This window comes from Cyprinodon tularosa, unplaced genomic scaffold (assembly GCF_016077235.1).
Source record: "Cyprinodon tularosa strain WSP-4 unplaced genomic scaffold, ASM1607723v1 ctg489, whole genome shotgun sequence".
Lineage (NCBI taxonomy): Eukaryota > Metazoa > Chordata > Actinopteri > Cyprinodontiformes > Cyprinodontidae > Cyprinodon > Cyprinodon tularosa.
In genome coordinates this window covers 384,910-411,570 of record NW_024039217.1, presented here as the reverse complement: position 1 = coordinate 411,570, position 26,661 = coordinate 384,910, and the positions used below count along the sequence as shown (strand labels likewise).

General features: G+C 39.5%; 2 protein-coding genes across 3 annotated transcripts in view; both read right to left on the bottom strand.

Annotated features, from left to right (window-relative positions):
• The window catches only part of kcnk9 (potassium channel, subfamily K, member 9), a 98,090-nt gene extending 90,170 nt beyond the window's left edge, over positions 1 to 7,920 (bottom strand). Inside the window, exon 1 of the mRNA XM_038302352.1 lies at positions 6,391 to 7,920. Coding sequence (XP_038158280.1) covers positions 6,391 to 6,964 — 574 coding nt within the window. The 5' untranslated portion in view covers positions 6,965 to 7,920. The remainder of the gene's footprint in view (positions 1 to 6,390) is intronic.
• Positions 7,921 to 20,671: 12,751 nt separating this feature from the next.
• The window catches only part of trappc9 (trafficking protein particle complex 9), a 356,386-nt gene continuing 350,396 nt past the window's right edge, over positions 20,672 to 26,661 (bottom strand). For both annotated transcript variants that reach the window (XM_038302353.1, XM_038302354.1), the window contains 2 exons: positions 23,385 to 23,608; positions 20,672 to 21,452 (listed from right to left, as the gene is read on the bottom strand). In XM_038302353.1, coding sequence (XP_038158281.1) covers positions 21,273 to 21,452; positions 23,385 to 23,608 — 404 coding nt within the window. In that variant the 3' untranslated portion in view covers positions 20,672 to 21,272. The remainder of the gene's footprint in view (positions 21,453 to 23,384; positions 23,609 to 26,661) is intronic.

The window sequence follows — 26,661 nt, the reverse complement described above, 5'->3', positions numbered from 1 at the left end:
TTAAAAAGGACCCAGTTTGACTCTCCCTTCAGTTCTGCAGGTAATGTATTCCATGTTTTGGTGCCTTGTACAGTGAAAGCTGATATAGTTCCTTCAATTGTAATTATTCTACCTCTGCAACAACTAATTATGATCATTTATAAGGAATTAAACTGTTTTGAATTTCAGATCCAAAATAAACAGGAGCTTTTTCAACACTTAACATCAGAGCATCTAAGGCGTCTAAAAACGGGGGTCCTACAATAGGGATCGGGAACCATGGGGGGTCGCAAGATGCTTTTCTCTCACAATGATTCAGATGTGATTCCTAATGCAAATGGATAGACAAACTACAATTACTTATTTATCTATTAATTTATGTATTTATTTATGTTTAGGTTGACCGGACCCAAATGCAGAAACTGAAGCTGAGGTGGTTTCTTGCAAGATTCAATTAAATATTAAAAACCAGGAATACTCACAAGGGGGCAAAGAAATGACGACAAACCAGCAAAGAGTGACTGAACAGAACGAGATTATATGGCAGAGATAAGACCAGGCTAATTAGCAGATTGGGAGCAGGTGTGAACAGAGGAGGCAAGAAGGGAGCCGGGGAAAATGAGACTGACACAAGAGGGCAAACAATCAATATCTAAGAACTCAAATATAATCAAAAATAACTAGAGCACAAAAATGGAAATAAGACCAATGAAAAATCAGAGATAAAACTTGAACCGAACTAAAACCATGACAATTTATGGCATACATGATTCAGATATTAAAATCAATTTAAATTGTAAAATGTACGGTTAAATAATCTAATGTCTCATTAAATAATAAAATAAACACTATATGATGTATTGAATAATTATATGCCAATTTAAAAAAAACTATTCTCATTCAAATACATTTAAGATCTTCTCTATATATGTATAAATAAACAAAATATGAAGAAAAAATTGGGATTTTTAAGGGAGGGTCAGCCGTCTGTTGCATTGTTGTCCTTGGGATTACAGATCTGTGTTTGGCATTTAATATATCAATGATTCCAGGAAATCATCTAACAATGTTTTTAGCTACAGCAATTCCTGCTTATCATGTCTGTACTGGTTAAACAATTTTCTAACCACCATGTTTATCTAAGAATATCTGGAGACTTATGGACCTTATTGGCTCTGAAATTTGTAGGATAAATTATGCAAAAGTAAAAAAAAAAATCCAACAGGATGTACTGCACTTGTTTTTATTTAGGTTTGAGGAAAACTTTCTCTAAGTTTCTCTAAATAATCTCTACATCAATATTCTCCCAATCAGTCATATTTATTAACCTATTGAACTGTTAATTTGTCCCCCAATAGTATGTTATGTAACTGTACTCTGGGATCAGGCAAAAGACAACGATGGAAAATAGTAAACAGGGAATTAATGAAAAGAGCTCTTGAGGTTTTTATAGCAAACTCATGACAGGAGAGCTCAAGCTGTTTCTGGATGCGGTATGAAAATGACACACCGAGCAGCGCAAGTGCCAGCATATCTGAGCAAAAACCATATTCTTATTTATTTATTTGTTTGTTTTTTTTAAACATTCTGCTTTGATTTTAATGAGTCCCCACAGCCAGCTCACTCTTGACATCACTAAGATTGGTTCTTTATCTCTGCCTTATTTCACACTGTCACAAAATAATGACTGGGAAATCTACTGATCGAAAATAGGTGGGAAAATTGGCTTTCCTTCTTTTTCCACTGAATTCCCAGAGCAGAGTATAGGAAGTACTGTAAGGTAACATAGCTCACAAACTGGAAAAAAGATCTACGTAAACATTTCTTAAAATAAATGTATTTAATAGGTAAATGAGATAGTTTGCCAATGGAATGAGTATTTTTACTCTTAAAATAAGATAATTTGATAATATGCACTTTAAATAAGACAATGCAGTTAGGTTTTTCTTATTTTAAATTTAAATTGTCTTGTTCTATTGGCAAAAGGTCTCTTTTATCTCCTCAATTCAAGAGCAAATGCAATTATTTTAAGAAACAGGGACTTATTCAGATTTATATTTTTTCCAGCGAATTCTGTAAACACTGGAAAAACGATCAAGAAATAAGTAAAAATGTCTTAAATTAAATGTATTTACCCTTAATTTGAGTAGGTAAATGATTTGCCAATGCTATTGTGTTTTCTTATTTTAAATCTAATTTGTCTTGTTCCATTGGCAAAATGTCTCTTTTACCCTCTCAATTCATGAACAAATGCACTTATTATAAGAAAAAATTACTTATCTAGATTTCGATTTTTCTTCCAGTGTAGATGTTGTGTATTAGACAGGCTTTCTAGTCATCGAGATAAAAAAATAAAACTATTGCGTATAGAAAGTCTTTGTTTTGGACCGTTTCTGTATCATAAATTTAAGGTCTGACCTCTCTGACCTACTCTCCTCTTGTTCTCAAGTTTTTCTGGGGTTTTTTTGTGTTTTTTTTCACAAGAGCTTTTTCCTACACATGATTCCTGGAAAGGTCTTGAACGTCCCCCCAGCTGTTGCATACAGAGTGTGATCAGACACAGAATAGCCGGCTGCTGTGGTGAATGCAGACACTTCACAGGATATGAATATTACAATGAGTTTTACTGCTGTAACCTGGAAACAAAAGGGGGATCCACCTTCGATGTACTGAGCAGTCGTTCCTGTCAAGTGTTGCCTGGCAAACTGGAAGGACAGGTCGCTGTAAAACCGCCTGTTTCCCTCTGGAAGGCTGAGACTTCTTCCATCCAGTAAAAATATATACAGCTGGATTATCTGTGCTCTTCATCAGCTCAGATAGTCAACATTGAACCACTGATCACAACACGGTGTCTTGTGAAAAAGAAACAGCTCGCCTTGAAATTACCTTTTATCTATCAAAGCAAAAACAATGATGTCACGGGGCGCTTCAGAAGAGTCATTAAACTGATTTTTTTTTTTTTGTAATAGATGGAAGGTGATCAATGCAGTGATCTCAGTGCAGCAGCTTTTATTTGCAACCAGCTCACAACGCCGCAGCCTTTTGTTTGTGGCTGTGAACAACGAAGCGTGAATAGGTTGGGAAAAAGTGTTCGGATCAGGTTTCCGATGCTGAGCTCTACTCAGCCTCCCTGTTTTCAGGGGGACCTCCAGATAAAAAAATAAATAAATAACTGCTTTTATTTAGCTTTGAGCGTTACTGAACCTGAACAATTTTCAAAAACTTCAAATTAAGCTGTGATTAAGTTTTAAAAATGGTGAGGAAGAGTGAGTGATGGAGCATAAAATAATGCACTCTGACCAGACATGATCACTGACGTGAAGAAAATAACGCTGGCTATCAGTTTATCATGGCACCTGTTAGTGTGGAGGATGCATTTTAGCAGCGAGTGAACAATTTGTCCTTACAGTTGATGTGTTAGGGATGCTGTAACGACTAGAAAGAGGCTAGCAAAGGTCAAAATGGGACGATAAAATGGAGTCAGAGCATCTTCAGTTTGTAGAATCTGTGAGATTTTCAGGTCCCATGTCCCAACCTCAGGGCTTTAAAGACTAAAAGGATCTTGTGTCAACATGTTGGTGTCAGACACCTTCAAAGATCAACCCGATTCACAGCGACCAATGCACTACCCAGTATTGTTGAAAGTAAGGAGCACGTTCTGTATTTTGGAATTTGAAAAAAAAAAAAAAGAATAAAATAAAATGCAATCCAGGAAGGAAAGTTTGACAAATTACATAATAAAAAAGGTTTTGAGACGAAATTTGATGTTTTCTAAGACTTAATTCTTTTTTTAATTATTACATTTTTCACTTGTTTCAAATTTATTTTCAAAATGTCCCTGTTTGATATTGAGTTTTATGGATTGCAATTTTTTCAAATTGGGTTTAACAGATCACATTATTTTCTCTCCTTGTGGGCGGGCTTTCTTGTGGGCAGGCGAGAAGTAAAGATGCACTTCTATTGGTTTGTTGGACATTTGTTTGGACCTTCAAATAAAGTGATCTGGAATCTCAAATTGAAAAAAATGCGTGTTCCCTGAAACTCAAAATCAGAAAAAAAAAAATTTTCTCTCTCTCTCTCTCTCTCTCTCTCTCTCTCTCTCTCTCTCTCTCTCTCTCTCTCTCTCTCTCTCTCTCTCTCTCTCTCTCTATCTCTATATTATATATATATATATATATATATATATACATATATATATATATATATAGATTTTTTTAAATACAAAATTTTCAAAGATTCATTTTTGGACTGCATGTATTTTTTATTTCTATTTACAAAACATGTATCTTTCTTATAACAATAATGGAACAAAATTCACTCCATAATGTAACTATCAAGCATGTGGAAGGGATGTTTGCCAGTAATTTTATCCCAGTTTGAAGCTTCTAACAGCTAAAATGAACAGTATCACATCAGACACATTTTCCTGTGAAAACAGTTTCAAAACGTCTATTCAACATTTAAAAGAACTGTGGATGATTTAATGTTCTGCAGAAGGAATATAGATAAACAGGAACGTCAAAAATAAGTTAATAGAAATGGTTATTTTCCTCACATGTCTCAGACTCAGACTGTCCACTTCCTTTCTATTCAACAACGTGTTCAAATGATCTATTCCCTCTATAAAGCTCATTGTGTTGCATTCGGAAGCCATTTTTCTCCAAATTTTATTCTGAGTTTATCAACAACTGATATGAAGAAAAATGTCCTAAAGCAGCATTTAAATGTTTTGGTGTCAGGTTTAATCACTAAATTTTCCTGTCTGTGCTATAGGTTATGTAGCTTCTTTTTTATATTATAATAAAAAGAGAAAAGAATGTCAATTACAACGATGGGCGTGAGAACTGACCAAAAGTTATTTTATTTTGAAAAGCTGGGTGTCTATTTGAAATATGTATCGCTTGATATCTCTGTCACCTTTTATGAGGACCCCAGCTATCAACTCAACTGCACAATTGTCCATATCAGAGATGCAAAATATTTGAAATTTGGTCGATAGTTAACAACTCAAACTCTCCAATAACTGTTTATTTATTTTTCTTTAAACCTACTTACAGACACTGTATAGTGCTTTCCCTCCTGCCCTGTGCCATCATGGCAAATAGCAGTTAGGCTGTCTGACTATGAAACTTTTAATAACATCCACCAACATTTTTATACTTCAGCATCTCTCCTCTGGCAGAATCGAGCATCTGTTTGTTGCATGTCACCTGCTGCTCCTGCAGGAATAATCCTCACCTGTTCTTCACATTGGTGAATTATATTGGTGAAAGGGATGAATAGAAGTGTCAGCAATGCTGATATAATCATACATCTCTAATGCATATATCTGTCAGAGATCCACTTACTGTAAATGCTGCTTGTTGGGAGCATTACAGAAGAATCCAGAAGCTGCTGCCCGCTTACAAACATTTATTAGACTCAAGTCCCAGATCTCAATGTCCAAGTCAACTCAGTGGTGCTTACAGCTTGAATCTCAGCAATCATCCACTTCTACTCAGGTTTTATTCTGATAAAACAGTTTCTGAAGAAAAAAAATGTACAACTCTTTTGTTGGAAACCATCTAAATGAAATATAAACAGCTTTGCAAAGGCCCAGCCTTTCACTCTGTGTAAAAGCATCATAGATGCGATGTTTTTGGCTTCCATACTAGTCCCATGTTTTTCTGGCTCTGTGTTATGTGCAAATAGGGAAAATAGGGAAAAGCGTAAAAGTATATATATATTTTTTTGTTTTTTAGTATTTTCCTATGACAGCTTGGTAACCCAGCACAGACTATGGATCTGAATCTAAATGTAGCTTATATTGTCAAATATCATCAAGTGCTTTTGATTGGAACCTTGCAGAAAATGTGACAGAAGACTGGAGGAAATTAAGTATTCTGGAATATTGCTCACTTCAGTTCAGACAGGTTCAGTTCAACAATAGGATCAGTTAATAATAATACAATTCATATGGATGGATGGATGGATGGATGGATGGATGGATGGATGGATGGATGGATGGATGGATGGATGGATGGATGGATGGATGGATGGATGGATGGATGGATGGGGGGTTGATTAATTTGGGTGCCCCCTACCCCCATCCCCCTTGGTGACGCCCCTGCCCAAAGGCTGAAGCTCTAAGGAGCTGTCCCTTCAGCACCAGCAGAGCCAGGTGCTCCTCTCTACGCCTGAACAAAACTTGTTTTCATCGCCACAGTGAAGGGATTTAAACTCTCAGCTCTGAAACATCGCTGCTGCTTTCTGATGCCTCCAAACTTAGCGCCCAGGTTCAGAGGGCTGCAACATGTTGCTCACAAACTTGATGCAAATGTTTGCTGCTGATAGGTGCATATGCAATCGCATGTGCACAGCTTCTTTTGAAGTACAAAGCATCTGTAATATCACACACACTCATAGGCTTACCTATAGTGGTTATGACCGTGATGGCAAAGTAAAAGGAGCCTGCGAATTTCCACTGCACCCCGGCTCTGTGGGGCTCAGCCTCCATGATGATGCTCTCCAGTTTACGGTAATCATCCTCGCTGATGTTATATTTCCCCTGCAGCCGCTTCTCCTCGGCCTCCAGCTGTTCCTTCTCGCGCATCTCAAACTCGGACTCCAGGGCGTCAAACACGGCGGCCCCCACCAGCAGGTACGTGAACGTGCAGATGATGAGCGACAGGGTCCGCACGTTTTGCCGCTTCATGGCCAACAGGAATCGGCGACCGAGGGTCTCATGTCCCCTCGGGTGACCCGGTAAGGCGCAGCAAGCGTGAGGAAAGCCGCCTGGGCAGCGCCCGGAGGCTGGGGTGCTGTGGGGACTGTGGGCACCGAAGTCCCCCGCTTTGTAGTGATCCCGGTGGCAGACCCCCAGATCCTGCTCCTGGTTCGCGGAGAGACACAGCAGACTGCTGGATCGTCTGGACCAAGAGCCCTGCAGACGAGAGACCCTGCGCAAGACCTGCCCGAACCAAGTCCTCCCTGTGCGCAGTGCCATCAACAAGCTGCTTCTAGGATCGCCTGTTGGTCTCTCTGTCCTCCCCAACAAACTGTGCAGATCTTACAAAACAAAACAAAATACTAACTGATTAAAGATCTATTTCCCTCGTATTTATTATTTTCCACCGTGGTACTTTATCCGAGATCTGAATTAAAACTTGGCATTTTTCCGCCTGGGTTTAAGTTGTTTTTTTTTTTAGCCTGAAATAAACCTGTTCACTCTCATCATCATCAGTCTGTTTTTAGGAGCCATTCTTCCAGAGCGGGGGGAGAGAAATAAATCAGTTTACTTTGCATGGAATCCGGGAATCTTCCCGCTAACAGTGAGCATCCTCATCCAAAATGTGCTGACTCGTCCAAATGATTGAAGTCAGCCTTAGAGTGAAGAAAAGGAGCAAAAAGTAGGAGAGTGTTGCTCACACAATTTAAAACCCAGGTTATCATGAAAAAAAAAAACGAGCGCACAGCTAAGTTTATTACAAATTTAAACCAAATAGTAGTTGGAGGGGAAGCAAACAGATGGTCGCTGCCAACAGGTTCCGCGCTCACTAGTTTCCTCGGATTTAGAAATGTTTCGTTTCAGGATGTAAGGAGGCTGAGATGAAAGACAAAAACACTCTTCAGATCCGACAGAGAAGGATGGATGAGTGCGCGTTTGTTGCCCGCAGTGCCACTCATCCTCTGCTGCGCACATCAGCGGACATCCACAGCTCCCTGCTCGGACTTTGTGACCAGCACCCTGGGGTTGTGCTCTAGGCGGGGAAAGAAAACAAAAAAAGGTTTTTGTTATCCCTGCGCGTCACGAGCTGCTCACATCTTGAGAGCTCTACACTTTAAATCTCCATCCGAGCACTGATCGGTGGGCGTTGCTCCTCCCGTTTGTTTCTGTTTCCCAGTGTCACGATTCACTTCAGCTCTGGTCTGAGTTTCTTTCGGCTTTGTTTTTCTTCTTTCCCTTTGGACAAGTGGCTGCAGCTCTCTGCGCCCTCCCTCAGCCGCACGCGTGACCCCTCCCACTATGGCCACTAGTACCTGTGGTGTGGAGGAAGAGTGTCCACTCGGGGTTAATTGGCCACCGTGGTGCGCTTTAAATGTTGCAGGGGAGAAGCGCGCAGCAGAGGCGCTGTCCGTGGTGCTGAACTATGATTCGTTTGGTTTTTTCCACAGATATCCACAGACATTTGGATATAACAGGAATTTGGATAGCTTAGATTTTACGCAATTAGTTAAACCTGACATTTTTTAACTTAACCTGAAGGATCTTCTGGAGTTTAGTTTGTTTCTTGGAACTTTTTTAGTAATTAAGGTATGCTGTAAAACTTGATAAATTAGATTAGATTAGATTAGATGAACTTTATTGATCTCACAGCGGAGAAATTCACTGGTCACAAATTGGCATAGAAGTCAAAGAAGGTGCAAACAAGGAGGAAAAAGGTGCATTAGGAATTACCAATAAACAATATATATACAGTATATCAAGATAAATAAGGATTAAGGTGCAAGTGTACATGTATCGCACACAATGGAAAGCAAAATAAAAATAAGAAATAAAGAAATAAGAAATAAAAAATAAAAACATGTACAATCCAGATGGCTTATATACAGGTGGATCTACTTTTACGTTAAAGTGTAGTAGGTAAGGAGCAACGGTGAGGTAGAGGTATGACTAAGTTAAGTTAAAATTAAATGATCTGAGGAAACCGCCTAACCACCTAAAATCAATTCAATTCAGTTCAGCTTATTTATATAGTACCAATTCATAAAACATCATCAAAGGGCCCTTTGCAGAGCCAGTTTTGTTAGAACCATCAAACCATTTAAATTTATTAGCTCAAACTGTTGAATAGTAAAATCCAGTAAAGGACAATGAATTGAAATATTTTGTTATGGTAACAGGGGTATCACCATTTTAATGTAGTTTATTCTGTAAATCAAACTTAAAATCTGTAAGTTTTGAACATTCACAATAGGTTTTCTATATTAATTGTGCATTAATTCAACTTATTTGTATTAATCATCATTAGTAATGTGGGAGGAAGCCGGAGTAACCAGCGAGAACCCACGCATGCTCAGGGATAATATGCAAACCTCCGGCAGAAAGAGTCAGGCCAGGAATAGAACCCAGATCTTCTTGTTGCAAGAAAAAAAACATGCGTGAAAATAGTGAGTTTTGACAATTACTAACCCATCTAACAGTAACGACAGCCATTTTACTGTGAGTCACAACTAGTTAGCCGATGAGATCTTTTTGGCAATAGCTGCAAAAGCGATTCCTGATTAAAGTTAAATTTATATTCATTTAGCTAGTTTAAGCTATGCTTAATTATTGCACAAATAATTCACATTAATCCATATAAATTTGTTAAATGTATCTAGAAAAACAAGAGTATGTTACACTAACTTAACATACTCTCTCTGTAAGTTAACATACAGGTTGCTATTATGACCATCACACTGTTTTTCTTGATCTTAAAACTTTTTCATTTCCAACAATGGCTCTAAACATAAAATTAACCTTCTAAAAATGTAGAAGCTTGCCTAAATGGACTTTAAAGATACTTTTCATGACCTTACATATTTCTATTTCTTTCCCTGAGCTTTATTAGATTTCGCATCAAATATTTAAGTTTCCTTCAACTTTTTGTGTTAAGTGATACATTTTTTAAAACCTACAAATTGATTCCTGAGAACCTATCTGATATTTTCCTATAATTTTTGTAAAATATCAAAATGATTTTCCTATTAATTTTGCCAGTTTTTTCACAATAGTTTTTTTCTTATAATTTCAATGTTTTTGTTGTTTTTTTTCTAAAACTGCTTTTCAATTATTTTCTTAAAACTTACAAAGGTTTTTGTAGAACTTTTCAGAACCTTACTTAGTTTTGACAAATCTACAGATAGCTTTTACAGCTGAGAAAATTTGGAGAGTTTTAATGTTTTTAATTTGTTTTTATCTATTATAACTTGTATGCTGCTGCCATCTTGGCTAGGTCCCTTAATAATCAGAATGATTTGCAGCTGATCGAAGACAAATATTATTACATTCTCTAAGTACATGAAACCATAATGTTGAATTTAAAAATATGCTTTGCAGATAAAACTGATGCAGGTTCATCAATTACTATATCATAATATTATTAATATTATTACGTTTTCTTCAAGACATGAAACAACAGGGTTCAAGTGTCTGTCTGTCTGTCTGTCTGTCTGTCTGTCTGTCTGTCTGTCTGTCTGTCTGTCTGTCTGTCTGTCTGTCTGTCTGTCTGGATTGTATTCTAATTTTGATCCAACTGGGATGAATGCTGTTGAATCTGAATCTGTACACCTGAACAGAATTGGATAAACATTGTCTGCAAATGTACGGTTCCTTTTTTTGTGATCATAAACACATTGTCTGTAGGAAGAACTTAACATTAGACTAAAAAAACTTTATTGTCATTTTATTTACTGTATTAACAGCACATGAACATTTTTGCTCAGTTATATGCTCATAGTTTTTTATTTGATCTTAGGACCTTCATCAGTGGCACTAAATGCTGTCATGTCTTCTCTTTCTGGAACTTTATAAGCTGCAAAACAAATGACTTTTTCTTCTCATCATTAATTATATACTGTTTAGTTTGCTGTTTTATAAAGTAATGCAAAGTTACCATCATATCCCAATGCCCCCTAAAACTAAAAGACCTGTAAGTTAAATAGTTAATGGCAAATTTATATTTAGGTCCAACTTCTCATCTGTAAAAAGTCGCACAGCCACATCTAGGGCTCTAAATTTAGTCCTGGTGATGTTTCAATAGAAAAGTTCAATAATAAAAACTGTTCAGGTTGTCTCCATGGTAATGGCACCCAACGTGAGGTATGATATATCTGCTCATGGCATGGGTCTGTGAAGTGGTGAGGACAAACGCCAGGTAATGACAGACATCTGATCAGACAACAGAGAAACCATCCATGGACCATCAGCAATGATTTCATGGATCCTGCCGACGCCTTTAAAGGCACACTATGCAACATTTTTCAGTTAATTAATGTGTTCCATAACATTTTGGATGATTAAATGAGTCATTTCAGGTTGAACAAAGGTATTCTCGGCCGCCCTGGTGGTCTGTGGGGGAAATACTGCACTTGCAATTGCAGGAGCCCTCGGCCCGCACCCACAGGCTCAGAAGTCTCGCGTGAGTCGGTCTTCCTTTACGGCGAGAACTGCTACACGCCCCCAGTTAAAAGCATGCTCGTTGCTAGCACAGTGGCAATCTTTGTGCAGTTATCATATCGGAACCAGAGTGAAAACAGCGAAAGCCCATGTTGGAGCAGGCAAGAAAGAGGAAAAGGGCTCCGGACAGAGAGAGGAGTCGTACACGGGTGAACATCGGGTTTATCCGAATGGCGAGAGCTAAAATAAAAAGAAGGCTGCAAGGCTGATGCGGACTTCACGTTTCTGCTGATGTGATTGTAAGTAACATTGGAATGGTTTCTCTCTCTCTGTGTGCATGTTCATACTTTCACTGTGTTAGTCATTCGTTGCGTTCGCCTGTCTGCTAAGCTCAAAACAACTGCGCCTGGCTTGACGGAGAAACCAGGAGAACAGCTGAGCATATTTACGACAGTGCACTTTTACTTTCGCCCTCTGGGGGGAGCCTCGCTGGAAAATCAACACATAGTATACCTTTAAATCTGTACCCGATTTCAGATTAAATGATCACAATAGCAACGGGAAAGGATTTAGATTTGACAGCAGTGTGACTATATAAGGCTCCTTCTTTTAATCCATTTATCTGGTTTTATTTTATTTCTGTGACTTTTTAATTTTTTTCTGTGACTGGCTGGATGTGCTCTCTTCATCCTCTGACATGGGAGTTTGCTCGGAGCTCATTTGGATGGCTGTGTGTTTCCGGGACAGTGGACTTTTGTATCTCTGCTTCTGTCTCCTTGAACCCCAGTCAGCCTCAGCAGATGGCCGCTCACACTAAGCCTGGTTCTGCTGGAGGTTTCTTCCTGTTAAAAGGGAGTTTTTCCTCTCCACTGTCGCTATGAGCATGCTTAGTGTGAGGGATTGCATTTGAGTCAATGAGTCGATGCAATCAGCTGACGGTATGATCTGGTGAACTGTAAAGTGCCCTTAAGATGACATGTGTTGTGAATTGGCGCTATAGAAATAAACTGAATTTAATTGAACAGTTTTTTTTCCAATTATCATATTTTTGTTGTAACTAAGAGCAAAAAGCAAAATATGAATTTGATGTTGCCTGTTATTTTACCAATTTCTGCCAATTTGCTAGTGTAGAAACTAAAGCTCTGTGGAGATATTAAATTGGTTCCTTATTTTAGCTCTATCGAAATCTTTCAGATTTGAAGGCTAATGCACAGACACAGCATAAAAGTTTATTGCATCATGCATGCACAATTTGCAAATAGAAAAACACCACAGCATTAACAGACGAGCTTGTAATTCAGTCTTTATGTAAAATTCTAAAATTATATGTAAGATGTACATTGACAATGTATAAAATACATGTATATTACATGTACATCATCAATTTAGCACTTTCTGTATTATAATGCTCCATTAATACATTCATTTAGTTGTGATGGATTTGTATAATATGTTACATTACATGATTTATAGTATCCATTGACTTCAATGGGTATGCAATGTGATGTGCCTATTTTTTTAATCATAAGTTAAAGTAATCTACTTATGCTATGAATCGCCAAGTGATGAATTTATCTTTATATTAAAAGCCTTATGTCCCCCTGAAAATAAGAACATTATTGTTGTTCGTTGCTGTAGCGCACGTATTGTTTACATTGCGATCGGTCTAACTAGGGAGTACAACTATGGCGGCTGGTGGCTTCACTTCAACCCCATACTACCAACGGGCAATCACCAATCAGCAGTGAATAAATGGAGATCAGTGGGTGTGATACGTTATATATTGACGCATCTTGGTATTCTGTGCTTGTGTTTGAAATAAACAGCTCAGTATTACAAACAGCAATGTCTGTGATACCTGAGTGCACTTTTGGCAGAATTCTGACTTCATACTGTTTGACATTAATGAATGAATTAAATAACAGATTAAAATGACAACACATCTAAAAAAACATTGCAATTCTAAGCTGCACCATGTCTGTGTGTGTGATTGAACAAGTGGGCTGCAAATAATGATGTAAACGGTTTTGTCTTTGTTCATAATTAAAAAATAACACAGCAAATTACACAAACACACCCCTACCCGTTCTACTATATGTAGTGAGGACTGTGTGTTGACTCTCATTGACTTCCATTGATTTTCAGTCATTTTCAACCCTTTCTATGCCCTTACCCTAAAAGTAACCCTAAACCTAACCATTAGCAAAATATGCTGATTAACATTCTCAGTCATCCGGGTCATAGTCGTTCCGTAAAAGTCCACTGGACTTGGTTTCCAATTCCTATTCAAATGTCATGTCAATGGAGGCAGTGGCGGCTGCTGAAAAATATTTTTGGTGGGGCTGATATAGCCTAGTGTATGTCTCCAACTAATCCGGAATAAGAATTCAAATAAACAATTGGAAATGAAATACAATTTAACAGTAATGATTTAATTTACTGTATAATAACAGTAACAGTGATGATTTGGGTCACTGTGACGGGGTTCTTTGGCCTCCAAGAATCCAGGCTCAGTCGGGTTACCGGTGTTGGTGATTTATTGTGCTCAAAAACTCAAAACAGGGTGCAAAAGAAACTAAACATGTGCAAGATACTCTGGGCCTCAGCCTCCCTCCAGTTACCAGCAATGTAACAAAGAAACAGAAAACAAAAATGGCCGCTTTTCTTCCCACAGCCCTCATTAAATAGTTTAAGCTCCTCACCTCAGGCTCTCTTATTTCTGATTTTTTCTCATTAATCAGTTTTGTCCATATATTACCTCCACAAACAATTGATGTACAAAAACAAATAATTTTTACAACTTAATTCCTTTACACAGATTCATTGACTTATTCAATTACACCAAACTGGGTTTGAACCCAGCAAAGACGCAGCCAGACTGAAGATGACAAGTCCCCATAGCATAAACACGTACACACCCACACACACCCACACACACACGGCTAACCCCACTGAAATATTAAGTGTGCACCCTCAATACGCCAGCAGGTAACCAGGAACAGCTTGTGTGTTTTAAGTTCATGGAGCTACTGGTCTCAGCGCGAGTGTATTGGTCCTCACAAGCACTGTATAACAGGAATGTGTGTGTGGCGCGCAAAGTTAGAGGTTATTTTAAGTGAGGAGGTGGATTCGTCACAGTCACAATAACCATGACAGGAAATTTTCATATCCTACAACAGGGATGTTCTTCTGGCAAACGGGTAGATAAATAAGGATCTCACCGAATTTGGTGGAAGCTGCATCTCGCTCGTTACATTCGCAACGTCCCTCTAATTGTCTGCACCTGCGCTTGGGTGCAGAAGCCTGTTAAAGGGCAGTATTTTCAGAGCCCCAAGACCATAAAGTTCTGAGACGCTGATTGGCCATTAAATTATTAAATTGACCTAGCAATAGTACATGATTGGCAGATTCTCTGTAAATGTGGTGCAGTCTAATCACAGCCCCAAGACAGAGACGGTAGGAGTCTGTCTGTGGAAATCCACAAACGAATGACAGTAGGTAGGGAAATGTAGTTTATATAATTTGTTTTGCTTATAGGTACACACTCTAAAGAGTAAAACTGACATTTATGAGTTAATTTCTAAAAATATATTTTACGTTTCTCTCTTCTTATCAAGGAGGGCGGTGCCCCAGCGCCCCCTATGGGCCGGCCGCCACTGAATGGAGGGGAAGCGAAACGTCTTCAAACCTTGGAAACCAAGTCCAGTGGATTGTTTTTTTAAAACTTTTACAGAACATAGCAAAATAGCATGTGAGGACCGTCAAAAAGTCCTCAATTTGCAAGAACTGGTCCTCAATTTGATGGTGAAATCAGAAAAGTTGTCCTCACTCTGAGGGCTAGACAGGTATACACACACATATAGATCCCTCTATCCACCACATCACCCTGGTTCTCCGACAGCTCCACTGGCTCCCTGTGCAGCACCGGATTCAGGCCTCCTAGATCTCCTCCAGTGCTCTCAGATCCTCATCGGCTTCTGCCTGTCTGTCTGTCCCTTCTGCCCGTCTCACCATCACGGGGGAGCAGAGCATTCAGTGCCCTTATTTAGAAACACGGACTGACTTCTCCATTTTAGATAGAAGCTCATCTGTTTAAAATTGCCTTTTGTCTTAAATTCCCTGTCCCAGCCTTTGCATTTTTTGTATTTTTTAAAAGGCTTTATTCTGTGCTTTGACTTTGTTTCTCCCATTGTGTTTTTATCTGTACAGTGACCTTGAGTGTTCAAAAACTCGCCTTTGAAATAAAATAAAAAATGTATTATTACATTATATTTGCTTTGCTTAATGCAGTTGTAACGAGCCGCTTTACATCTCAGGTGATTTGTCTGCATTAGAAATATGTGAAAAGTAATAACAATCTTTTTTTAATGAAAAACTAGTTAATTTGTAATGACGTTACCCTCAATATGTAGCAATGAAAAGCTAACACTGATAATCGCTATAGTATAAAATGCATCAGGTTCCCTGATTTAAATCTTTGTGTAAAAAAAAAAAAAAAGGATCTGGGTTGTAGATTTAGCTGCAATAAAAAAAAAAAAAAACAATCATCTGGAGCTAATGCTAACTGCTAAAACATCACATGTGTGTCTTTGAAATGAATGAATAAATGTATGAATGCACTCATGCACCTTGGTAGATTGTTACATAACATGAAGAACATTTTGGGAGGTTTTCATTTTGCAGCACAAAATGAAAAAAAAAATAATAATAAATGAAAAAAAATATCTGAAATATATGAGTTTCAGAAAATAACAAATTTCTAATTTCATTGTATTGGAACTTTAACTGGGAGACAGTTTTTCTTGAGCCATTATTCCCATCCCCACATGAGAGTTACTGTTTGGTTCTCTTCCTTTTTTCTTTTCTGCTGCAGCAGAAATTCACTCTGAGTTGGCATGTATGCCGATCGGTGGGGGGTGTTACTATGCTGGAGAGCTGCTCTTTCTTCATCACACACATCCATCTGCTTCTATCCTCACTTCATTTACATATCAAGGTTACAGGTACGAACGAATGGACGTAACTTACAGCAAAGGGTTTGATTTCACTTTGCATTCATGGAAGTTCATTTGCATTATATTCTGCTGTTTGATGGACTCTGCAGTCTTCTTCTTCTTGGCTCCAAGGGATTTTTGAATGAGAGACTTAACTGCTCTCTGCCCTTTGATTTTTTTCGCCGTGGTAACAGGTTAAATTTCTCACAGTGAGAATGTCTATCACCACACTGATGGATGTTTGATTATGATCAATATAACTGCTCTGCTGCAAGGTAATGAAACTTGGTGGCTAATAATGCAGCAATGATTTCTGATAAGAAAATCTCATTTGAAGTTAAAGGAGAGATGTCTGAGAGCTCATCAGTGTCCTCTGATTAGAAAGGGTCAGTTTATGGAGGGATGCTGGTGAAACAGATACAAATGGCTTTAAAGGAATTGGTTGAAGCGGTTCTCAGAATATTTGCCATTACTTATTTGGTCCTGATTAAACAAAATCTTTAAGCAAAATCTATGATAAGAAGGAGCAGGAAGTGGAGGCGTCTAGCTGCGCTTCTTTGGCCTCTGAAGTTGGCATCTTGGAGCCATGAAAGACATCCAACCCTGTGAATCTGTCCCCTGTGATGTGTTCAGTGATCAGGTTAACAGCTACAGCCATTCAAAATGGCCCTTCCCAGTCAAACGCCAGCCAACTTCCAGCCACTGATGTGACCCCCTCCTTCTCATGGGTGTGCATATTTTTTTACGCTGACTCCCCCCTTTCACTGAATTACAGGGTCTGACCAAGAGAGGGTACTTCTCTTTAGATCGTAATGTTCACAAATCATAACGGAAATAATATTTTAGTACAAAGATTGATGTTTAAAAAAGGAATAGGAATATTAGGGGACCAGCCAAGGACCCATCAAGGAAAGTGGGGAAATTTTGAATGGCTACTACTGTACTAGCAATACAAGCCGATCATCCAGCTGCTGCTGCCTCACTGCCAAAGGGAATATGACATGTTAAAGGAATAGTACACCCAAAACATGATTAGCCTTCATTTTCTACTCACCCCCATGCTGAACAACACCCTGGAGTACTTTTTTGATATCTCAAATGCATCTGGAGATCTGGGAGGCTTCTTGCTGTCTGCTGACATTCAAATAATGGAGGTCTATGGTGTCCGAGGCAGAAAGGTCCATAAAAGTCCACAAAAAACGGGTCAATATTCCTCATACTGCTCGTCCAATGTATTCCAAGTGTCCTGAGTGGGTAGCATCCAGAATTTACTCGAAACGAAGTCATTTAGAATGTTTTTAGAGCATAAACAGTAGTGTATAGGATTTCCTGAAAGCGCGTTCACGACGCTACGGAAGCCGGCAGACCAAACCAGATGAAAGTGCGCATTCAGCGTCTGCTCTGCCAATAATGCAAGCGTAGAAGAAGAAATGTGCCGTTTACCTGTGCAAAGAAAGAAACAACGAAAGAAAAATGTCTGAGGACTTCAGTGTTGAGGAAGAGCACGAGTTCTTTGCCGAGCTGAATGCGCTGGTTTGGTGTGCCGGCTTCCGTAGCGTCGTGAACGCGCATGTGCGCGCTTTCAGGAAATCCTATACACTATGTTTATGCTCTAAAAACATTCTAAATGACTTCATTTCGAGTAAATTCTGGATGCTACCCACTCAGGACACTTGGAATACATTGGACGAGCAGTATGGAGGAATATTGACACGTTTTTTGTGGACTTTTATGGACCTTTCTGCCTCGGGCGCCATAGACCTCCATTATTTGAATGTCAGCAGACAGCAAGAAGCCTCCCAGATCTCCAGATGCATTTGAGATATCAAAAAAGTACTCCAGGGTGTTTTTCAGCATGGGGGTGAGTAGAAAATGAAGGCTAATCATGTTTTGGGTGTACTATTCCTTTAAAGGCTGGACAAGAGTGTGTTAAAGCTTATAGTTAGAGTGGCTCAGGTTATCCTGAGCTATCTCTATAGTTATGCTGCTATAGGCTTAGACTACTGGAGGACATAGGGACCCCCATTTCATCATTCTGCTTCATTCTCTCTCTATTCTCCCACTCTGCAGAATCTGTTAGTTCAATCTCTAACGTTCTGCTCTCTCTGCTTTTTCTCATAGTAGCTTCATCTGGTCTGTTCCTGTTTGGCTGTGACTCCATCCTGGAGAGAAATATCAGCTGTGCTGCTGCCATCAACACCTTTGTTTATAGATGTTAGAGATTGGCCTGTTTTCCAGTGTAGTCCTGTTTCTCTAACTGTAACTGGCTGGATGTGCTCTCTTCATCCTCTGACATGGGAGCTGGCTAGGAGCTCGTCTGCCTGGCTGTGTGTTTCCTGGACGGGGCCGCCTTTTACAGCTGCTTTTTGTGTCTCTGCTTCTGTCTCCTTGAACCCCAGTCGGCCTCAGCAGATGGCCGCTCACACTGAGCCTGGTTCTGCTGGAGGTTTCTTCCTGTTAAAAGGGAGTTTTTTCTCTCCACTGTCGCTACAAGCATGCTTAGTGTGAGGGATTGCATTTTAAGTCAGTGACTCAATGCAATCAACAGTTTTTTTCCCTTAGATAGAAAACTTTGAATCAATTTGACTGGATGATCTGGTGAACTGTAAAGTACCTTGAGATGACATGTGTTGTGAATTGGAGTTATAGAAATAAACTTAATTTAATTGAACATTTATTGAGAAATATTTGATTCAACATAGTTTGTTCCCCAATTCCACTTTAGAAGGGACAGTGTGACACATTTGGCTTTTATTAGAAAAAAAACAAAAACAAATATTCCTCCAATAAAATCTATTAAGATACAATCAAAAATGAAAATGTTATAATAGCTTAGAATTAGTAGTTCATATATACATAGGAGGCGGAGCACCCACTAGGAGACGCCATGCTGTGTAACCTATGTCTCAAAACGTGTTGTCAGTGGCAAAAAAAACTAAACAGGTAAGACCTCCCACTCTGTGTTGCAATGAACCACCATCCATAGTCTGTCCAGTGAGATAAAAAAAAGGAAAAACAAGTTGAAAATGAGAGTCTATGTCAGCAGCTTATACCAGGATGAGAGAATTTATGAGGGGGCGGGGCTTCAACACGGATGCTGAGGTTTCAGGTTTTCTGCTGGAGAGGAAACATAATCCATACTGTGATGGACTGGTGACCTGTCCAGGATGCACCCCGCGTCACCCGTAGACACCTGAAGACAGGCACCAGCACCCCTAGCATGTCAGAGGATGGATGGATGGATGGATGGAGTTTAGTTTGGCTTTGGGTGAGAAACCAGCCAGTGTAGTTCAGGAATTAGTCAGTCCCCACTGCATAAATGGCTAGCTTGTTATCCTACACCGAATGAGCTCAAATGAAACAGTTATCAGCTGCTGTTATTCCAGCTGATTGCATCCAGGCATTGACTTTGCAGCAAGCAGGAAGAAACCTCAGATAGAACTAGACTCAGTGTGAGCGACAATCTGACAAAATGAACACAGAAGCCCTGATCTATAAATATTTTCTATGTTGGAAATGCTAACAGTAAACTAGCTCCATAGATGGTTCTGCCTGGGAAATAAATAGTTAAGCAGATGAGCTCTCAGCCAGTTTTCAAGTCAATTTAATAAAAAAAGAGCATGAAGAGTTAATGCTGGTTTATGCCCAGAAACCAGGTTGTCAGCTTGTGTGTCGCCGTGAATGCAAATGTAGCCCCACCCCTTCTGCAGAGACTCTGCTGCACCTCTCCAAAATTGTAGCTGACCGCAGACAGGAGGCCTCTGATTGGTCAATTCTACATCCGCTCTACACTATACATATCTCCTGTTAGGTACCTTACCACCTTGTTTTATTTGTATGACCACCATTGTGGAAAACGACTCATGAAGATGGACCAGCTAGAAGAGCGAGGTGTGCAAGAACGCTGGGACCCTTTTTCCACCTGGATCCCCGCTTGTTTTCGCCCTCATGTCCCACCGTTGCTGCACAAACCATAACCAGAACTGAAGTCACAGCAAAAGCTGAGCCCATAACTAGGAAAGAAACAGGACTAAGCACTGTAAAACAAGGCCAGCTCAATCATCTGTACAAGGTGTTTATAGCAGCCCAACTGATATGTTACAGCCAAACAAATACAACAAATTATGTTATAACTTTTCAGTTTGAACCTGAACACCTTGATATTGATGAGAAATGCTAACCCAGATGGATAGCTACGCTACAAAGAGCTCCACTAAAGCCGTATGTGGTGCCTCCAAACAGGTCGCCTCATACTGACACAATAAGGCTACTCTCTGCATTTAACACAATTTATATGGCAAGCTTGATCCTCCCACAGGTTAAAGAAGAGCAGCTGATTGGATGTTTGCTTCTCCGGGTGGCCTTGGTTTTGATGTGTCCAGTTGACAGGTTGAAAAATCAATAAATAACTTCAGTATCTTTCAAAACTAATTGCTTAAATTCCCTTGGAAATGTTTTTTCCCCACTAATCACAGTTCCCAGAATGTCTGATGTTAAATGCGATCACTGTACAGAGTCTGGGTGCATGATGGATGAAATGACAACAAACTGACCAACATTCAGCTTTTTTTAGCCTTTATTTACAGCATTTTATCATAATCAATGTAATCAAATGGATTTATATTTCAGGGTTTCTGGCATAGAGGTGAGGGACAAAGTCAGCACAATAAGCCCAGTTAGTCAATATGTTTCTGCTGAAGTGCTCTGCAGCATTAAAGAAAAATATAATAACACAGCAAGAAAACAACAGAAACAGAATAAAGTTAGTGAACATAGAGCCGTGTCACAGAGGGATCTAACAATGTATACTATCTATCCATGCTATTCTATACTGCAGGTTCCTCAGGAGAAAATGGACTCTCAGACCTTAAAAAACATGCAAATCAAAGCTTAAAGTTAAGCTAGCTTTTCTTGTAACCAATAGACAAAGTTAGTTTTATTTAATATTAATGTTTTTACGTCAAGTTTTAACCTTTAAAAAAGTTTTCTGCCTTCAGAGATCAGTTTGTGTTGATCTGGTTCAACATTCTGAGCTTAAGCTTAAACCAACCAGAAAAGTCCCTTTTCCATGTAGCTCTGACATTTGGTAATACGTTTATCTTTATCTTTCTGCTGCATGACGCTGAAGACACAGAGGCCCCCAGAAGCCCCCAAAGGCCCTAGGCCCCCGCCTGCAGTGGAGTGTCCTGGGCCCTGATGTGAACTCCCGGCAGAGTGAACCAGGCCAGGGGAAGCTCTCTTCGGGCGCTGTCATCCTGGACCTTCATGTTAAGGTAGAAATCTCCGGTGTAAAGAAGCAGCATGGCACCCTCACACACAGAACTCTCTTTGGGTTTGACCTGCAGCAGACATAAGAGGCAACAGGTTAGCGACAAAACCCCCCAAAATAAATTCATCCTGTATACACACACACACATATATATATTAAATTCCACTTTTTGTTTTGTGCTGACAGCCTTGTTTTGGTTGCCTACTCTAAGAGAAGAGCTTTCTTCTGGAGATCTGTAGCTTTTCATCGCTGAAAAATGTCTGTTCTGCTCTTTCAAACAAACAACTTTGCCTTTATTCTCTCAAACTGATGGGTCCCCTGAATAAAAACACATTCTCTGTTTAACAGTTATTAAAATATTAGCAGTGTGAGTGGTGTTGGGATATTTAAATATATCTGTCATGTCCAGGATTAATGGCAAACCAGCTGTCTAACCAGACTATCTGCAACTGGTTTGAGGGAATCTAGGCTAGTTGATCAGAGGTGTGTCTGTATTATCAGCACATGGTCTCCATAACCAGTTTGTAAACATAATATGAAAAATATATATGTGCTAAACCCAACACCTATTAGAGGTGATGAGGGTGTAATTCTCAGCCATTCTGGACCATATTGTGCAAATTGAAACAGAACACCTAATTTCTTGAGCAGTAAAAAACAACATATTTGTTGCAGCTGCAGGCATGTCCATGTCAGTCCTCAAAGGTCACTTTCCTGTTCAGTAGGTTTAATAGGTTTCCCTGCTTTTAAACAAACCTGATTCTGATTATTGCCATTCAGCACAAGCTGTTAATCAGTTATCAATGAAAATCAGCGGTGCTGAAGCAGAGAAACCTCTAAAGCCTGCAGGACAGCAGACTTTGGGTATGTCTGTGATGTTAATAGATCATAGAGTATAAACAATGGATAAGATGTGCACACCAGTTCGGGAAAAACTTTTTCCCAAAACGTTTTTGGATTAAGAGGTTTTCCAAAGTTTCATTTCTAGACTACAGGTTTGGTCAAATTTCTGTTAACAAAACATCTTTGGTGCTGCAACAATATTGGAATGAAATTCACTCCATAGTGGAGTGATTTTCATTCCATCTTTGGAAAGATGTAACAAAATGCAGACTGAGTGAAATCCATCCATCGATCTCTGTTTATTTATCTGAAGTGAATGGTTGAATATTTTTTTCCCATGACAGCTGTGATGCCCATGCCTACTACGCTCACTACAGGAAACGAGCTATATAAGAACAGACCATTTACTCTTTACCTCAAACTTTGTTTAATTCACAAACTTCCAAGCATTTCAAGGACCAGTGGGAACCCTGATTAAACCTGGAAAAGCTGCCCTTGTCTTGTTAGATAAATAATTCAGAGAGTGTTAAGGATACCATTTGCATCTTCCTCCCTTAAATTTGCATGTTTAGATCATCAGCACATGATATTCAAGAATGCAAACCTGCTAAAACTTTTCAGACAGGAACTTCAAACGCCACCTGGTGAGTAGATCTGTTCTTTTGGGCCCATTGTGAGCATTGCTTGACTTTTTATACGCGGTTTTTAGGGATAAACCTATGTAATGACTGTATTTCCTTTTACCATACTTTTTATTTTTGGATTAAATTGTTTGTTTTTTCGTTTTGTTTAAAAAAAAAAATCAGGATCAACATTTTGGTCACGTTTGTGCGCCCAAACCAGCAATTTTACTTATAAACTTTAGGGGAAATAAAATAACATGCTGATTGTCATACTCCTTTAGTAAACTTTTATTTTATTAGATATTGACTACCCTCTTTCTAATTTTTACAAAAACCTCAAACACAGCTGAATGAGGAAGCCCAGCGGTGAAGCCAGACAAAGATAAAAGATATTAAGATTTAAAATGTCAGGAACTAAATATAATAAGACATTGTGCTGTATGTTAATGTGCTTATCTAAAAAACATGGAAACCTTTCTGGTACTGTGGTATAACAATTTGCCTCCGTCTCGCTAACATCAACAGAAGATTCTGACCGTGTCAATGAAGAAGGTGTTGGAGCCGATGAAGGTGACGGCTTCATCCAGGTCATAATTCTGGACCCCGTTCTGGTAGTCCTGATACGGCATCACGCTCAGAGACAGCGGGCCCACCGGGCTCTTGCTCAGGTTGGTCAGTTTCACCTCCAGCGTCACGGCGTCGCCCACCTTACAGTCTACTACCACGTCGCAGTCACATGGCTTCCCGTTCACCAACACATCTGAAAAACAGGAGAGGAAACGTTCAGAACTGACCATGCCAGAGTAAAGGTCTCACAGTGAGGGATTTATTCATCTGAACAGGATGAGCCAATCATGCAGCTCCTCAGAGACGGATCAGTTTTACTTCAGTCACAGCAGAGAGAGAGAAAAAGCTTATCTCTGAATATTGAAATGATTTCCCGTCTTTTAATCTCATCCATGAATAATTTCTGTCTTGAAAAGATAAACCAGATCGTTGGAGAAATGGTGTCAAACACAAAAAAAACCACATTTGACTTTTATCAAGTAGATCCACCCTCCATGCTCTAACAGCCAATCACACTGGAAATAATCAAAATCTAGATAAGTCATTTTTTCTTAAAATAAGTGCGTCTGTTCTTGGATTGAGGAGATAAAAGAGACATTTTGCCAATGAAACAAGATAATTGACACTTAAAATAAGAAAAGCACTGTCTTATTTTAGGTGCATATTATCTAATTATCTTATTCTATGAGTAAAATTACTCATTCCATTGGCAATATCTCCTTTACCTACTTAAATTTAGGGTAAATACACCTAATTTAGGAAATTTTTATATATATTTATTTTATATACATATTTCCAGTGCAGGAAGGATTGAGGGACATCTGCTTTAATTTCACTCATTTGTCCCGGCGACTCGTGACGCGGCGCCGTTTGGAGACCCGATCTGACAAACCCAGTGCAGTAAGCGAAGCGTGTCCCCAGCAGGTTCACAATAAACCCAAACATACGGCCACAGCGGCCCTGATCACCCGACAAAACGGCTCGTTTTACTTTCTCAGTGGCACCAATGCTCGTCCACAGATGCACAGACCCGGCTGGTGTATGCTTTCTAATGTCACGCCTGCGGCTGTGATAAACACTGTGAGTCAGAGCCGCTGTGACAGCCTGATGAAAGAGTGGAGCTGAGTTTGGTGCTGCTGGTGAGCCGATTTGTTGCATGCAGCGGTGGGGTTGGGGAGGGGGCCTGGGGGGGCATGAGGAAGGACAGAGAGGGTTGTTATGGGCAGTGACTGAGAGGCTCCCTGAGGAGGCTGGAGCCGCAGCGTGACGACGTTCAGCACCCTTTACTTCTCAGTCAACCAGAGGAAACACCCAGAAAATCTTTTTAGTTCACATAAGTAAAACAAGCTTTTAATCCAAAACACTGTTATCTGGAAACTTGAACGGAGTTCCCTAGGACTGTAGGAGACAGACCAACACCAAGCAGCTGGGATTTATTAAGGGGAAAAAAGACACATTTTTACAAATAATTAAGTGTAAAATGATGCCTGCAGATCCCATTAGTCTATACTTTAGACCCATTATGCTGCAGTTAAAGCTTTAATTCTTCTAGGGCAGTGGTTTGAAGCTGTGCATGAAGCTGCTGCAGAACTGGAAAGCTCCTTTACTGACAGACTGCTGCACTGTAAATGCACCAGGATACATTATCACAGATCCTTCCTTCCAGCAGCTGAAATGCTCTATAACTCTCAATGTTCCCAATCACACAGGTGTAACGTTCTGAAGGACTGGTGTGGACCAGAACATGTGTGCTAAGAGGAAGAAATATGGTGGAGCTCGGAGTGATTTTCAATTCAAAGGCCGGAGTGGGGATTTCGCTCAGATGCGCTCACAACATCAACTAAAAATGTTGGATTATAAAATTTGTAAAATAACATTTATTTCATTTAAGTGTGATTTTTTCCAACATGTTTGACCACATGATCGCAGGTGCTAGCAGCACTGAATGCGACGGAGCAGGATATGCCTGCGCTGTCGCAGATGGAAGTGGATGGAGTTACAGCCAAAGCAGAAAACATGATGAACCCCAGTCAGCCTCAGCAGATGGCCGCTCACACTGAGCCTGGTTCTGCTGGAGGTTTCTTCCTGTTAAAAGGAAGTTTTTCCTCTCCACTGTCGCTACAAGCATGCTTAGTGTGAGGGATTGCTGAAGAGTCAATGAGTCGATGCAATCGACTGGTTTTCCTTAGATAGAAAACTTTGAATCAGTTTGACTGTATGATCTGGTGAACTGTAAAGTGCCTTGAGATGACATGTGATGTAAACTGGCGCTATAGAAAACATGACAGTTAATATTCATGTCTTAAAAAACATATAATAATCTTTTCCAGGACCTTGTTTAGCAAGAAGGCTTGGCTAGCAGCATGTAGCTTTATTCTGCTTCCTGCCTCCTTTTTCAAACGTCAGGATCTGAGCCAGCATGAATAAAGACAGGTAGGACTGATTTAAAGCACTTTTTAGAAAAGGGAAAGAAGAATGAACAATCTCGGATTCACTTGGGAAATAATAGAATATAGTGTATATTTTCTACATGTTTGTTAATCTGCATAGTTGCTCTTAAAGCTACAGTGTGTAATTTTCAGCGACATCTAGCGGTCAGACTGCAGACCGCAGCAACATGAACATCCCCCCCCCACCGCTTCTCCCCCCCAACAGTACGGCGAGCGTTACGGGACAAAATGTCTTCCACGACGTCCGCATCACCTACCTTCTCAAGTGATAAGGTTTGTTTACATAGATAATTTTTTCATGCAGTCATGGTGAAAACAGGCAAAGCTTGTGTCAGTTCCACAGTTTTAAAATGACCTGAACTAAAAGATAGAAACGATCAAAATCTAACGTTAAACCTACAAAAAACTGCTCAACAGATTCCAGCGAGTCAGTATTTAACTAATAGTGCAGCAAAGATGTGAAAGCTGTGTATAAAAACCTTGTGAGGAGAAGCAGCAACCAGGTGCCCATTCTATCAGCTGATCAACGTCATCATCATCACATGTCAATGTTTTAATTGAAATTTTATTGTAAGTGCATATTTCGCTTTTATGTGTGTGTCTTTGTACGTATGTAATGATGTGATGTAATTTTGATGCCTATCTTGGCCAGGTCTCCCTTGCAAAAGAGATTTTTAATATCAATGGGTATTACCTGGTTAAATAAAGGATAAATAAAAAAAAAAAATCATAGTGAGAGCATCAAAAATAAAGCAGAAGCAGCTGCTGGTGTCTGCAGGTGGACGTCCCTGCAAGT